We start from the raw sequence: 16,936 nt of genomic DNA, 5'->3' as shown, positions 1-16,936 counted from the left end.
CTCTTCCCCCTGCAGTACGCTTGTTGCTGCTCTGGAGTCTCTGGGTCAGCATGGGATGTACTGCTGACTTGCAGACTTTATAGGTATGTATGGACAGGACACATTTCTAGTTGTCCCTTTGAGAATGATCTTTTGAGAAACAGCATTGTTTATGGTCGTGAGGAGAGGGTGGGTCCCACAAGCGAGGGTACTTCTGACAGCAACGGTGTGGCTTACTTTTCCCAGGCGCCAACTGGTGTCCTCCAGTTTAGTTTCTTTCTGACACTAATGACTCAGCGTTAGCACAGCCCCTGCAGGTTAAGGACTCAGTCCAGTCTCACCAGTTGTCCCCACTTCAGATGCCAATTTCAAGTCCTTACACCTGACCATTGGGCTATAAAGTCTGGGGATTCCCTACAGTTCCCTCCTCAGGTTTGATAATTTGCTAGAATGGTTCACGGAAGTCAGGAAAACACTTCTTACATTTACTGGTTTATAACTCAGGAACAGCCAAAGAGAAGGGATGCACAGGGCAAGGTATGAGGTGGGGGTAGGTGTGTGAAGAACTTTCATGCCCTTTGCAGGTACATTACCCTCTCGATCCCAGAACCCTGTCATTTAGGGGTTTTGTAGGCCCCGTTGTGGCTACACGATTGATTAAATCACTGTCTATTTGGTGATTGACTCAATCTCCAGCCTCTCTCCCTTCCCCTGACGTCAGAGGTGGGGCTGAAGTGCTAACCCTCTACTCATGCATTGACTTTGTATTCCTGCCTTGGTCTTTCTGGTGACCAGCCCCAATCCTGACGCTATCTAGGCGCCCCCAGCCACCGATCATCTCATTAGCTGACAAAAGACACTTTTCAGTTCTGCGATTCCAAGGGTCTTAGAAGCTCTTGTGTCGGGAACTAAGGACTAAGACCAAATATTAATATTTTAACCAATAATGTTCCTCTTACCCATATCATTCAGGAAATTCCAAGGGTTTTAGAAGCTCTGTGCCAGAAACCAGGAAAAGACCAAATAAATGTTTCTTTTTATGTGACAGTATCATAGCGAGTATGATTTAAATAGCAAGCTGGGAGGATCATTTTGGAGAAGTATTTAAAATACATTGGAGGGACCTCCCTGGTGGTCCAGCGGTAAAGAATCCGCCTTCCAATGCAGGGGACGCAGGTTCGATCCCTGATCAGGGAACTAAGATCCCACATGCCGCAGGGCAACTAAGCCCGGGCGCCACAGCTATTGAGCTTGCACGCTGCAGTGAGAGAGCCTGCGTGCCGCAAACTACAGAGCCCACATGCTCTGGAGCCCACACGCCACAGCTAGAGAGAAGCCCGAGCGCTGCAACGAAGAGACCGAGCGCCACAACGAAAGATCCTGCGTGCTGCAACTAAGACCCGACGCAGCGAAAATAAATAAATAAATAAATAGATAAGATAAATAAATATTTAAAATACATTGGAAGGATGGAGGGGAGTTGTAAGCAGGCTGCCTGTGAGGGGCTACTTACTGTGATTTTATCTTCAAGTAATTTTAGAGGCAGAAGTTGTGGTCGACCTCTTAGTACCCAGCTGTCACAGGTATAAATCAAATATTGTGGTTTAACTTTTATTTCTTCTTGAGCACTCTTAGTGGATTCTATATGCATATCTATTTCTACTACCTTTCTCCAAGAGCTTTTATTTCTGCCAGAGATATTCAGAGTTGGAGGCAAAAGCTTGGTTTCCTAGGTGTAAGTCAGAAAGAATATTTTTAATATTCTGGGATACTGTGTGCATGATCCAGGAGCTTGGTGCTTGGTCTGTAGGCAGGCAGGTTCTACTGACTGATTTTTAGTGATGTGGCGATTGAAAAATTTTAAATCAGCCATTGAGGGTGCTGCTGGTATGACAGCAGTGTTTTCAGTGGTTTACTTCAGTACGTTTATCCAGGGTCGTATCTGTTTTCCCCATTCCCCCACCACAGTAGTGCTTGTCAGGGGGCTGGCTATCCTTCATAGGAGCCCGCTTAAATAGAGGAAACACGTCTCCTCTCGTGTCTCTGTAAATACAACAGTCCAGGAGTCTAGATTTCTGCCATGCGGTAAGAGGCTCACCAAGAAAAAAGATAATTAAGTGTCGGCATAGAATTTTTTTTTTCCCTGCTATAGCTGGCAAACCTTGCAGACCTTGAAGAAACGAGAGAAAAGAAGGCCTTCTTGCAGTATTGACTTGTTTTCTTTTTGCTTAAGCATTACTCGTTGATTGAGGAAAACAGTTTATGAGATTCTTGCTTGACTGTGAGAACACAGTCTACACCAGCTTTATTAGGGCTGTGTTGTTCAACAGTGACTCTGTGATACTAATACTTTTGGGTGAAAGTGCACATGTATAGTCAGTGATTCTCAGTCTTTTCCTCAGGACTGCTTATGCTCATAATCATTTTGAGGACCCCAAAGAGGTTTCCTTTCATCTCCTTTCTTTTCATTTCCTTTCTTGAACTCCTTTCCCTTCCCTTCCCTTCCCTTCTCTTCTCTCCCTACCCCATTTGCCCCCTTGCCCCTTTGCCCCCTTTTCCTTCCTGTGGATTTACTTTAATGGTACTTATTTGCTGAAAGTTAAAACAGGGAAACATTTAAAGTAACAATCATAAATGCATGAATAGTTACATTTCTTTTCTTGAATTCATCAATTAGTTTTATTTTCTAGGTTAAAAACCCCAAATTACTCTCATCTTTATTCATGTTTTCTATTATTAAAACAATTATTATTTTTTGTTCTTTTTAAAAAAATTTTTTTAATTAAAAAAATTTTTTTATGGAAAGGCATTTTATTTTGAATATAGCAGTGTGTACATGTCAATCCCAAACTCCCAGTCTATCCCTCCCCACCCTACTCCCCCCGCCGACCCTGTAACCGTAAGTTTGTTCTCTGAGTCTGTGAGTCTGTTTCTGTTTTGTACTTATTTGCTGAAAGTTAAAATGGAAAAATCTAAAGTAACAATAATAAATGCATAAACAGTTACATTTATTTTCATAAGAAAATAAGTTTTCCCAAACCATAAAAATAAAGGGAAGAACAGCATTGTTTTACATTTTTTGCAGAGCTCTTTAATATTGGGTTTAATAAAAATTGGATTTTCATGTCTGCTCTGCATTCAGTCTTTTGGACCATGTTGTTCTGGTTGAGGTATATTTGAAGAAAGTCCAGCTTACTAGGGATACATGGTTAGAAGGGGTGCAGTATTTTAATAGCCATAAAACTTGACAAATGGTGGTTTTTTAAAGATTAGTTGCAACATGAAATCTGAAATCCCATCAGTGAACTTTTTGTTCTCTATTAAGCTAAAAATTCATTGGTCTGTCTTGCACTTTGAGTGGCTCTTCTATGCATGCGTGATTTTGTAACGTCATGCATTGGTAAACAAAGATCTGTGTCATACAGGTCTTTTTATATAATATAAAAAAATTACATTTGTTATTATCACCATCAATTCCATTAGAAATAGCTTTAATTATTGGGAAGCTGTCAAGCTCACAAAAGTGGATACAAATTTTCCAAAGTTCTAATTTTGACTCAGAAGCTTGAATTTCATCATTGTCAACAAATACTGTCAGTAGTTTTTCTGTTAAAATGAAAGCTTTCTTTGTTCACTTTCATTGCTGCCAGATACCCAAGTCTGAATAACCATAGCTTGTCTGTTAATCATTCGTTCAAGTAAAAATGGTGTTCCATGAAAAAGGCAGCTCATTCAACATGCGATTCAATTAATTGCACATGTGCTTTTCCCAAGACAACCATTGAACTTCAGTGTGCGGCAGAAGTGCTTTATGCATACATCCCATTTTATTGCGCATTTAATAAAATTGATACTTTTTTCTTTTTTTTTTTTTGCTTCATCAAGGCATTGTTAAGAAAACACCCCCCCACCGCCACCTGCAAATTTGAGATAGTCAAGAATATAACGACTGCATTGGTGCCACTGCCTTGATTCAAGCTAAGGCACCAACAGTTTTACCCTTCATTGCTTTTGTGTCACCATTACAGATGTCAGCAGTGTGACACAGGCAAATAACGTCTTTGTGTTATTATTTTTTCAATTAATTTTTATTACAGTTGCTCCTTCATATTATTATGAAATTGACCATACAGACCTCATGAAATTGTGTTGTGTGTCTCTTAGAGTACACAGACCTTACTTTGAGAACTGCTGTTAACACTATTAGCTCTTCTTTTGTTCTTGTTGAGAATTATAGTTGGGAAAGAAGGGAGTTCTGTGCTGGTAACATTTTCACAGATTTCCCAAACTTTGATGCATTTGCACCAAGGGACCTTTCCTTTGCCTCATTATCTCTCGATTCTATAGCAAACTGTGGCATTCGGGGTGAGACTCAGAGCTTCTGAATGTTGCTGTGCTGGTATATTAAAAAAAGAGATAATTATAGTAATAAAAACATTGGTATTCATTGAATGCTTACAATGTCCATGTCCTTGTATGGTATTTTTTTTTTGATTTGATATTTGTATATATTGTGGAATGATCACCAAAATTAGTCTAGTTAACATACATCACCACACAGTTACAAATTTTTTTCTTGTGGTGAGAAAAAGATCCACTCTGTTAGCAGCTTTTAAGTATACAATACAGCATTAATCAATCAATCAATTCCTAGTTAACTATTACTAGTTAACAATTACTAGTTAATTATTACTGATACTATTGATATCTTAATATTATATAATAGTTAACTATTTTTTTAACATCTTTATTGGAGGATAATTGCTTTACAATGGTGTGTTAGTTTCTGCCGTATAACAAAGTGAATCAGCTATACATACACATATATCCCCATATCTCCTCGCTCTCCTTGTATGTTTAATATCTGCCCCTGCCCTCTTCTTTTGTGAAGGTGTTGTGAAAACTAATTTGATATTTAAAAAATCTTTAAAACAGTGTGGTCTATTTTCATTGCCTGGCATCTTACAAAATGCATCATATAGGGAAGTAAATATATTACCAACGAGATTATAGTGCAACTTTAGAGGTTCATTAGTTAACTATAGTCGAAGAAGAGGAGGAGGAGAGGAAATTCCGAGGCATAGTGATGCCAAATGATCAAAACACTTAGAAGCTACGCTGCAAAAAACATTTTCCCTCTTCCGTATATTGGAAGATAGAAAGTATTTTTTTCAAAAGTAACTGGATGAAGACGGTACACTAAAAAGAGACCAGAAACAGGAAAGGTGTTTAGAGGCTGAAAGGGAGGATTTTCATTTGGAATTGTGTGATGATGAGAGTATTTAGATATTCTGAAAGTACTTTGCCCCCCAGAATATTTAAGACTTGTAGTTTACACGAATATCATGAGTCTGGGAAAGGCAATAGCTAAGGCTAGTCTATTCTTGAACAATGCCATGGTTCAAAGGTAAGCAAGAGCTCTTGGAGATAGAGGAGGGGTGAATAATTTGATGAGATAATTTCAGGAAGACAAAATACTTACCGTCAAGAATGTGCCGATGTTTCTGACTTTTAAAACTAAGTTAAGGATAGCATATGCATTGTATAATCACTTTAGAATTTACAAAGAATTTTAGCGCCTTGGAATTTAAAAAGAAATTTTACATTTACTATTTCATTTTAATATTAAAAAGAGAAAAAAACCCTGAAATAGGTGAGAAAGGAATGATCACCATATGAGAATCTATCTTACAGAAAGAGTTAGAATTTAAAGCTAGGTCTTTGGGGGAGTTCCCTCGCAGTCCAGTGGTTAGGACTCAGCACTTTCACTGCCGTGGCCCCAGGTTCAATCTCTGGTCAGGGAACTAAGATCCTGTTAAGCCGTGTGGTGCGGTGGGTGGGTGGCTGGGTGGGGGGGAAAGCTAGGTGTCTGGACAGACAGTTCCTGTACTTGGGACTGCACAGTATTCCTGCCACGCTGCTTTGCATACTCTGGCCTGAAGAGCATCCAAACAGAAGACAAATGCTCTTTGGGCCAGAATGTGACCTCATTTTGGGGCAGGACAGCTGTAGAGCAGGGTCCTCTACCAGGTCAGTGTTGAGTCTGAGGACAAGTTCAAGGTGTGTCCTAGATCAAGTCTTAGACCAAGTCTGCCAGAGGGCTTGGCACACACACACTTCCCCGCTCTCTGGCTCCATTGTTAAGAATTGTTCTTTTCCTGTACTTCTTGTTCATTTTCACTAGGCTTTTAGGAATTAAATATTTCCTTAATCCCTAAAAATATTTTGAGAACTCATCACCTTATTTTATGACCATCTAAAGGAATAAAAGCATCATCCATCTTGTGAGTTTCCATCTTTTTTAATAAAGCAAATGATATGATAAATTCATTGTGAGCCAATAAGTAGAGTCCAAGTTATTCAAACCCAAGGATTTTTTTTTTTTCAGTTTAGATCTCATTTTTAGTATATATGTTGGAGAGATTAGCTATTAGACTTTATGGTATTTCAAGTTCCTGGTTAACTTTCACTCCCTTCTTTCATTTGTCAAATTTTGGTCTTCACAGTAAGTCTTCTATTGTGTATTATAAGGAAACTGAGGTGGAAACTGTTAACGTTTAGTGTCAGATTACTTTATTTCAAATGTAGGCAAAGGTTCTTAACTTTGTTTCAAACACTGCCTCTGACTGAATGCTAAGCATTTTCCATTGTAAATAATAATGCTGCTGCTGCTGCCGATACCATCACCACCACCAGCACCACCATGGAAACAGGAATGTTCCCTTTTGCTTCAGTTGGCATTTGATGTCTTTTGAATTATTTTCAGCCTAATTTAGCTCTTCCTATTTTCTACTTGAGCATATCCACTTTGACTTTTTCTAAAACAAGTAAGTCAACAAGGCAAGGACAGGAGCACATTAGTTCATAGGTTACCCCTTCTGGGACTTGAGGACATTGCTCTACAGTATTTATTTGTAGCACTGAGACAGCTGGTGAGGAAGTTGAGAGTGTATCACAGCTGTATAGACATCAAGTACTAGGGGTAGCTGTGGTTGCTGCCACCCGCTTTGATATACTGTCCTCTGCTATGGGCATGAGGAATTTTTCCTCTTAACCTGTTATGTCTTTCTGTATTTTTCTGGCCTTCTATAAATTTTTGTAAAATGTCATTTTTGTGGAATAGATCTGTGCCTCTTTCATGTTAACAGATATACATGCTTAAGAGATTTGACCCTCTGGGAAATCATATTGAACAAATGAGATTTGGCATAGGGATTGTCTTTTATATCCATGTAATGGCAGTATATCGCTTGGCATATGATAGGTGCTCTGTAAATGTTATTTACATGAATTTTGAACCTAAAAGTTAATTAAATGAAATACAGTTAATAAATTTTTATTAAATCATGCACAATGTTAGGTCAGGAAACTAAAAATATTGGTAAGACAGGTAGTGGCTAGCAAATTCCTCTGCTAGCTGGAAGATAATCTCACACATATAAACCCTTTTACCCTGGAAGGTATCATGGTAGCACAAGAAACACGGAAGGAGTGGAGTTGAGAGGAGAGAGCGGTTTAGTGATTCCTGGCAGGGATGGGGAAGGAGTGGAAAGGAGGGTGGTCTGTGTGGCCGTCGGATCTCAGGTAGTCCTTGATGATGCGGACAATGAAGATTTTGTTTCACCTCTCGGAATATATTTGAAAGATAAAATAGGTTTCCTGTCTGACATTAATATCACAGGTACTTTGGAGTGTGTGCTTCTTTTATAATCAGGGTTATTGTTTTAACCTGAGTCCCCTGCTCACTGTGTTTTCACACCCTTTCTCTTAAGAGTTGCCCGAAGTTCCATCGATTGAGGAGGAAGTGGAAGAAACCGAGTCTTGGGCAAAGCCTCTGGTCCACCTTTGGCAGACGAAGTCCCCAAACTTTGTGGCCGAGCAAGAGTATAATGCAGCCATGGGCAGAATGGAGCCGCACTGTGCCATCTGTGCTCTGCTCATGCCCTACTACAAGGTAGCCAGCGGGAGGGGCCCCTGCCCACGTCTCCTTTCACTGCAGCACTTTGTGTGACTGTGAAAACACAGGTGAATCTCTGTAGGGTTAGTAGGCACATGAAGAGGAAGACATTAGTACTTCTGTAGCTAATGGCTATCATAGAGCAGCAAATGGAATTCCTGAGTGCCTCTTGAGAGAATTTTCTGTGACAGTGCTTTATCATTTTTGAATGTCTTGGTTTATTTCAGTCAAGGGGCAATTCCAACCTTTCTTTCTACCCCTTTCACCAAGAAACACAGAGCTTAAAGCTTAAGAATAGTAGAAGCTTACAAAGAGAACTTAGATCTAGTCTCTGCTCTATGTTTGAAAATATTACTCTCAATCATATAAATGTCGGCTCTGGGCCCACATTTAAAATATCTCTCTTCATCTTCCCATGTGGAACATGCAAAAGACACAGCAGGACTCAATGCAAACTGAATTGTCCAGTTCACCCTCATCAGGCAGCCATTCATGATATTATTTTCAGATGTCATTTTGTATATGTTATGCTGATAGCATCTTAGGTCACAGAGGGCCACATTCTCCAGCACTAACACAGACAAAATGATCTTTCAGAATCTGGTAAGAGTAAAACTACCAGATCCATTTTTAGATACAGTATATTTTAAAGTCTGTTGATGTGAACATTGTGTTCTGGGTTGTATTTTCACTGATAGAGTCAGAAATATTTTACTCAAGATCACATCATTCCTAGGGTTCCACATTAAGTAATTCTGGTTAGACGTTTCAGAGCATGAATATGTGTGACGTGCCACATTCTCAGACCTTTTGTAAATAGAGGAAGTATTTCATTCACTTGTCTTTGAATGTGACACCGGTGAGTGATTAACCTTATTTTTATTTCCCATTTAGTCACTAATTTTCTGTGTTTTCTTGGAAAGACTTACCTTTATATTGATTCTTGCTTCTGTATCATAATCTGCCTGTATATTTCCCCGATAATTAAAAAAATTCCAACTAAAATGATAAGATTTGGGGAAATTTATTAATATAAGGTCTCTGGGGATAATAAGATAGTTCATTAATTAGTTTCAAATAAACACTGAATATTTGTTGTATATTTTGGTGAGAGGTGACGATTTCTATTTGAACATTATCCTTTGTTATTTAGTGACATTTGCTAGATCTTTCTGTCTTGCTGTTTTAAAAATTTGTGGTGAGTCAAAAAACCTTCAAAAACTCTCTAAATACTGTTGTACAAATTAAAACTAAGGTCTTTGAAGATACTCCTTCAGGTGTAACCAGGTAAGATTCTTCAGTAAATGAAATCAGATCTGTCAACCTAGTGCAAATAAAGAAGCAAAAAAAGTTCGTCAGAAGAATCGATGCTTTTCATGAACTATGTATTTAAGAACGTAGTTTTAGTAGCTCATCGATTTCTGTACCAGCAGATGTACAGAATACCCTCTCATTCCTACAGCTTAGCTTCTGGATGGGAGCCTGAGGAGCGGCACTGATAAAGAGCTAATAGTGGGTCTGGGAGAACAAGGGCAAGTACAGCAGCTGGAAGTTAGTGGATGAACAGCTATTAGGGGATTTGAGTGACCAGAGCAAGTGATCTGAGCTCTTTTCCATGTTTTTCGCTCACGTGGAAATATTCTGTTTTTCAGCCAGATAGCAGCAATGAAGAAAATGATTCTAGATGGGAGACAAGATTAGATGAAGTGGTTACTTCAGGAGGAAAGACTAAGCCCCTCATTCCAGAGATGTGTTTTATTTATAGAGAGGAAAATATAGAATATTCTCCACCTAACGCCTTCCTGGAAGAGGATGGAACAAGTCTTCTGATTTCCTGTGCAAAGTGCCGCGTACGGGTTCATGCAAGTAAATGAGTCTATCACTCATTAATCGCTGGCTTTTCAGTGCTTCACATATTCTCTATTTCTCACCCCTTTTGTAACTTGCCAAATCTATCACACTGTACTGTTGGCATTATTAATGGTTAGATCATTCTTTATCACATTTCTTTTAAGAAAGTATGAATAGGTGTAATCATTCTTTTTCCTCCAATTTTATGTGGTATCAGTGGAAAACAGATCTGGTTCTGTTTGTTTGTTTGGGGTTCAAATGTGGGGTCATTGTGGGATTCCTTTCACATGCTTGAATTTTACTTAAAGTTTGTAGAAACTGAGTTTCAATCTCTAATGTTGATTCATGACCGTTTTCCTTTGTTACTTTTGAAAGAGAAATGAGTATTCTTTTGGTGATTTGGGGAATTATTGTTAAATTTAATTATCGAGTTAAAATTTTATTCTTTGTAAAGGTAGGGAGATCTTCATTGCCTTCCAGGGGGAAAAAGTGCTTAGAGTTGTTTTCCCCCAAGACTGAGAAAGTTAGCCTCCATACCTGTCTCAATTTGGTGTTTTTACATAATTGCGTTAAGTGGCAAATACATTTTTTTAGATTGGTCTGCCATTTAAATCCTCTAAAATGTATAAAATGGATCTATTAAACATTGCAGTTCTATTTTAAAGCATTTTAATATTCCAGCTCTTACCAAGTCAAATGTTCTGTTAACATTCTTATGTATGGTGTGAGTCTGTCAGTGTAATATGAATGATTTATAATAAAGGTATTACCTTCTATATTTACCCCAGCGTAATACCAGTCTTGTGTTAAGGTGGAAATTGCCTGGCTATCTAGCATTTATTTATTAGATACTTTCATCTTCCCCAAGGAATTTGAACATGATGTGCTTGAAATGTAATTATATAAAACTTCTTATTTGTTTCTATCAATTTGTAACACACATACACATATATATACACATTCACTCTACGTGATTATATTTATATGAGAGACAGTGCACCATTTCACAAACAAGTTTGGATTTAATCTTGACTCCAGAATGCACTAGCTATGCAATTTAGCCATAATATTTTATAAACATGTGCTTGAACTAAACACTTTATGGTCTTGGGTAACTATGATAGGCTTTTCTTTGGGTAATTACATTTCTGTTATTTTCTCTTCCCATGTCAACTGTTATAGAAATTTGATATTAAAAATTACTCCTTTAAATTTTACTCATTTAAATCTTTTAAAACTCCTTCTTCAGGAAACTAGAGTAACACATGTTTGTTGATACCGTATAATTGCTACATATATTTATGTCATCAGCTATCTCTTTACATCGTTATTTTGAGTCAGGCATGTACTGAATGGACAAATAGAATTGAAGACAGCTCTTCATCACTAACTATGAATTGTGCATCCTTTGTTCCTATCACTGAAGTTAAAGCTAATTAAACATAATTTTTGAAATGTAGTTTTACATTACATTAATTTTATGCACTGATTTTATGTACATAAATATTGTGTCACAGTTTATTTATTGTGTCATTTTAAAACTTCCCCAAACTTTGCTTCATAAATTGCAACTTATTTTGAAATATGTTTTGCATGAATAAAGGACTAGACTTGACAATTTGGAAATTTTCTAATCACACATTAAGTATTATCATCAGTATTCTCTATAATAACTGTTGTGAGCACTGGTAACTATTAAGATGCACACTCTCATTTTCTCTGGCAGTGATAATCCTATTAGCTATGAGGCATGGGAACCAAAAGTATCTTTGAGCCAGCCTTGCTAATGTTTTGTTCTAAGCAGTGAGAATCAAAAATGGTATGGTAGGCTGCTGTTCCGATTTTATTTATTCAGTGCTAAAATGTGTAATATTGTCAAAATGCAAAAGACTTTAATTAATGGATCCATACTATTATTTTATAGGTTGTTACGGTATCCCTTCTCATGAGATCTGTGATGGATGGCTATGTGCCCGGTGCAAAAGAAACGCATGGACAGCAGTAAGTGGCTAATTTTAGTATCTTTTAACTCCTTTTCTCACTCCATCCACTGTGGGTCCATTTAAATCTAGTGGTCAGGTAAGATAGTACACAATGCTTTTGTGTGCCATTCCACAGTTACCTGTATTTCTCGTCTTCTCTTTCCAAATCATCCTACCTGGTAGCTCTATATCCATTGTGGAAATGTTAAATACATTTCTAGGCATCACCGTTTGCTCAGGAACCTATGGAGACTACTGGTTTATTAGAGCATGTCCAAAGTATTGCTTCATGTTCTTGCCCAGCTCTATTTTGCAATTCTTGAAAATAAGTCTTCTAAGTAAGTAAGTAAGTAAGTACTTACTTACTTACTAAGTAAGTAAGGGGGGACTCTTCAGTGACCTCTCAGGAAACTATGCTAATTCACAACTGTTCCACTAGCGTGAGGTCTTCCCCGCTTATTCATTCGTACATTCATACTTTAGAAAATTTTAGAGTGTTCTGTGCTAGGCATTGCTGTGAACTTGAGACAGAAACTTCAACAACAAATGGTTCCCCACTTGGAGAACACAGATTTCTCTTCACCTAAACTGTTTTTCCTGAAGACCCGGTTGAAACTTTAGCTTACATCCAAGCATTGCGTTCCATTCTGTTAATCCACCATGTCACCCATTTTGCCATTTGATTATGTGCTACCTTAACTACTCTTAAAAATTCTCTTTCAAGAGGTATCAGAACATGTTTGAAAGTGGAGACCGACCAGATCTCAAGACTGTATCCCTCACTCTTGATCACAGAGCAGATGCTTAGCTTGATTTTGATTATAATAGTAGCATTTGCTTTATTCCTTAATGATCTCTAATGATAATGAATTAAATTTCCTTGCAACCAAAGTTACAAACCTGAAGGACAATGCTTTACATGAGGAAAATTTATGTCATGATTATGTATGTTTAGCTCTCAGTGTTGAAATAGACATATGATGACTATAAATTAAAGGCATCTGTGAGAATGTCTTTCTGTATGATTTTATTGCTGGCATTCACTCTGGGTAGTGAGGGGGAAAATGGGGCAAAATATGGACACTCTTTATAGTCCAAATAATCTGATTTCATATTAGAGATAATATCTCCAACTTAAGAATTCTTTTCATTAGTGAGCCCAGATAACATTTTGGTATTTCCTTTGGTGTGTTCATTATGTTAACAAAAACTGTATAAATGTACAGCATCTTTAAAACAGCCATGAAGTCCTGCTATAATAAATATATTCAGCTCTTATTTATCAAGCTGGTTCTATTCATATTATATGAGCCAAAGTAAAGCCTTGTAGAGTCAGTTTTACTAATGATATCCCCTCATTCACCCTGAAGTTTAGATTTAGAATTTAGAGATACTCTAATCCAGTTCACCAAGGCATGAAGAGTTCTCTGTTCCATCCACAGTTACTGCTTGGCTCCTGTGCTCACACACCGAGCAGTCCTGTTACCCAAGGTACTACTGTCCTTTGCATGGCAGAGCCAGGGCCAGGCCTAGGCCAGCCACCCTGATTCTAAGGCAGCTTCTGATCAATTATGTCATTTTCCTTTAGCATGTCTACAGAAGGAAATACTTAATCACTCTCTGCACCTGATTTGAAGCATCTTTCTATTAACCTTAACCCCTCCGCACCCTCAGAAAATAGTGTGCCTTTTGTATTTTAATATTGATGCCATGTGAATCTCTTTTAATTTTCAATAAAAATGGGAGCTCTTAAATACAGCTTTGCATTGATTTTTTTAGACCTACATTATTTCTTAGTTCTAATTGGAAATTATCTGAATTCTCAGTGAGCCAATTGTTTTTCCAGTTTATTCGTTTTGAGTGAACTTTGTCCATGAAGCTCTATTTCTAAATTTTTCTCCTGAGAAATAATTGAATTTTATTTTAATCGTTGCTGAGAAGTAACTGATAATATTGATATTTTGGCTTTAACACCCTTATTTAGTGTGGCATTGAGTGTTGCAATATTAATTTTTTTACTAAGCACTTAAGTATGATTCTTTGGATTTTTTGGCTGAAATGATTGCATTTTGAAAGTACACTTAGAACTTGCTTTCTTAGGAGTCAGTCCCACACTGTTAGTTTTAGGTTCCAGAGGAGTCCTAGACCTCCTTTTATTGATAAATAGAAGCTCTAAAAAAGCTAATGGAAATCTAATGAAGCAGCTGAGGTCAAAGGCCATTTCATTGCTGGCTTTTATTTCACTAACTCTACTTACTAATTATTTCCTGGGATTTTCTTTTTAAACATGGTTTGTGAAGGTAAGGCTTATTCATCATGAACACAAAACACTCCAAGAGCATATTTTGCTTGGGATATGTATTTATACAACAAATGTGATTGTTTCAGTTAATTCTGTTTCCTTTTATGATTAGTGCTTTGAGTATCTTGAGGGTAAGAAAAGGGTAGCCTGAAACACCTTGTATTCATTTTCATAAGGTATGTGTGAGAATTGTATGTGGTAGTTCTATTTTTTACAGATTCTTCTTAAAAAGAATGTCTGTTGATGGGTGAGTGGATTAAAAAAAGTTTGTGTGTGTGTGTGTGTAGATACACACACACATACACATACGATGAATATTATTCAGCCATAAAAAAGGAAAGAAATCCTGCCATTTGTGATAACATGGATGAACCTGGAGGACGTTATGCTTAGTGAAATAAGTCAGGGAAAGGCAAATACTGTATGCTCTTACTTCTATTGGAATCTAAAAAAACCCTGAACTCATAGATACAGAGCATAGATTGGTGATTGCCAGGGGCGGAGGGTGTGGGTGAAATGGGTGAAGGTGGTCAAAGGGTACAAACTTCAATTACAAGATGAATACGTTATGAGGATCTAGTATATAGCATGGTGACTGTAGTTAACAGTGCTTTATTAGATACTTGAAAGTTGCCAGCAGAGTAGATCTTAAATGCTCTCACCACAGAGAGCAGAGTAGATCGTAAATGATGTAATCACAAAAGATAATTATGTGAGATGATGGAAGTGTTAATGAACCTTATTGTGGTAATTATTTCTCAATATATAGATATAGCAAATCATCACATTGTAGAACTTAAACTTATGCAATATGTCAATTATATTTCAATAAAGCTGGGAAAAAAAGAACACTATATCATAGAGATAAGTATCAATTATTTAAATTTTGGAAGCAAAGGCATCTCAGCGATTATTTCATCCAGTCCCAGACCATAACTAAGTAAATAAGTTCATACATTAGAAGATTCTGTCAGCTTCAACTTGGGCTTGGTGGGTGAGAATGTACATAAGGCTGGAATCAATGTTCACAGACCAGCTGTCTTTTTATTTACCAATTGTAAAGCGTGGAAGTTGCTCCGGACCAAACTGCCCTGCTAGTTTTTAAGTAACTGGAGGCCAGAACTTTGTCTCATTTTTCTCTATAACACCCCTAACACCTGGTATAGTGTTGGATCATTTCTGAACTTGCAGAGCCTTTATCTGTGACCTTGGTCTGTGACCTTCAGTGCTCTCACCATTTCCAGTTTTGGTTTAGTCCTCACTGTGTTTCATTTTGCTATCATTTCTTTACTTTAGCCACTTATGTCATCTAAAATAAGAAACAACAAGCTGTATTGCAGCTTTACCTGCATGTGTTAGAGGGAGAGATTAGTCACAAATTTTGAATAACACCCTAACTTGGATTCTAGAATCCTAGCTCCCTGCTCACATTCAAATGAAATGAAATGAAACAGTGAAATAATTCCCCACATACCTGTCTCTCCTGACACTCAGGTTGTATATCTCATAGTTCTAATTAAATATCATTGCTTTGTGCCTGTTTGTCCCATTTCAGTACTGCTCAGATAAATAGATCTGTATGAAAGCTATGTTTGCGTTTATTAGAGTATTTTGTTTTCAGCTCTGTTTGTTTCCAACCCTTTTGTGATTATGTAATTCATTTTGGAGCCATTTTTACTCCTTCATTATAGTAGCGCTTTAGAGTGCATTCCAGACATTACCAAGTTCTGTTTTTAGATGTTGAATGTCATTACTCTGATTCTAGAATGTGTTTCTTGCTATTTTGAGTCTTAATTTGAACCTAATCACTTTTGACCTAAATTGATAGAGTTTTGTGTCTAATCTGTTTATGGATTTCCATTTTATAATGACTACAAGTTACTGCTAATTAAAAATATAATGTAATATTCTCACTGTAAAAATACAGAATTTGTATTGCTTTCTTTCAGGTTTTTTTCCCTACCATTTTCTTTTTTATCCCTATTTTGAAAAATTGTTTTTGAGTCTTTCTGTAAAATTCCTGAACTCTACTTTAGGGCTTCACTTCTAATTATGAAGGAGGATGTTAGTTAAATGTCTGGAAATGAACTGATAACCTAAATACTTTTATTGTAAAAAATAATAATCTATGTGCTGAATACTCTGTAGAGTATTAAGAGGTAATATGCTAATAAATCACAGGAGCATTTTCTATACTATCTTCTAAAGAATTTATAAATGGAATTCTAAAGAATAAAATATAAACAGGTTAAGAGGTTAAAGAGGAATATGGATAAGATTTTCTCTTTTTAAAATTTAGGAATAATGTAGCTTTTTGGTGGTTGTTTCTTTGCACGAAATCTGGATGTTTCTTTTGCGGTGGGGGTCACTGTGAGGTTTTGTTTTAGTGCCAAAATGGGAGTGAAAACTTCATGGGAAGATTGGTAATTTAAGATATGGGAAGTCACATCATACTCAGATTTATGACTCCGACAAATCTTGAGTTGCCAGTCTTCTGTCCAGGGTAGCATTAAGCCTGTGCTGTAGATTTTCATTGTCAGTGTGAAAAAGTCCAAATAAAGTACATTTGTGCTATGCCTTACTAGGGAGCTTTTTTAATCACCATATGTAATTCTTGGGGGAAAGGGAGGGGTAGACACAGTAGCTCACATACCTATAATCTAAAATCTTAATTACAGGAATATTTAAAAGCAAAGTAATGAGAAGGTTCGACTAGAGATGTATATCTAAGGCCTCTTTTCACCCTAAAACCCCTTGATTCTGTGGGGTTTTTTTTTTGTTTTTTTTTTGTTTTGTTTTTTTTTTAAGAGCCATTTATTTTAATGTCCTGAAATTAATGGCTTTTTTTTTTTTTTTTTTTTTTTT

The 16,936-nt window shown here is 37.0% G+C and overlaps 1 protein-coding gene across 2 annotated transcripts in view; it reads left to right on the top strand.

Annotated features, from left to right (window-relative positions):
* The window catches only part of KDM4C (lysine demethylase 4C), a 360,821-nt gene that overhangs the window by 197,604 nt on the left and 146,281 nt on the right, over positions 1–16,936 (top strand). For both annotated transcript variants that reach the window (XM_007451455.1, XM_007451456.1), the window contains exons 12-14: positions 7,752–7,933; positions 9,589–9,802; positions 11,712–11,788. In XM_007451455.1, the coding sequence (XP_007451517.1) occupies positions 7,752–7,933; positions 9,589–9,802; positions 11,712–11,788 (473 nt within the window). The remainder of the gene's footprint in view (positions 1–7,751; positions 7,934–9,588; positions 9,803–11,711; positions 11,789–16,936) is intronic.

The sequence above is a fragment of the Lipotes vexillifer genome, unplaced genomic scaffold (genome assembly GCF_000442215.2).
Source record: "Lipotes vexillifer unplaced genomic scaffold, Lipotes_vexillifer_v1.1 scaffold260, whole genome shotgun sequence".
Lineage (NCBI taxonomy): Eukaryota > Metazoa > Chordata > Mammalia > Artiodactyla > Lipotidae > Lipotes > Lipotes vexillifer.
This window is presented reverse-complemented; position numbering and strand designations above follow the sequence as displayed.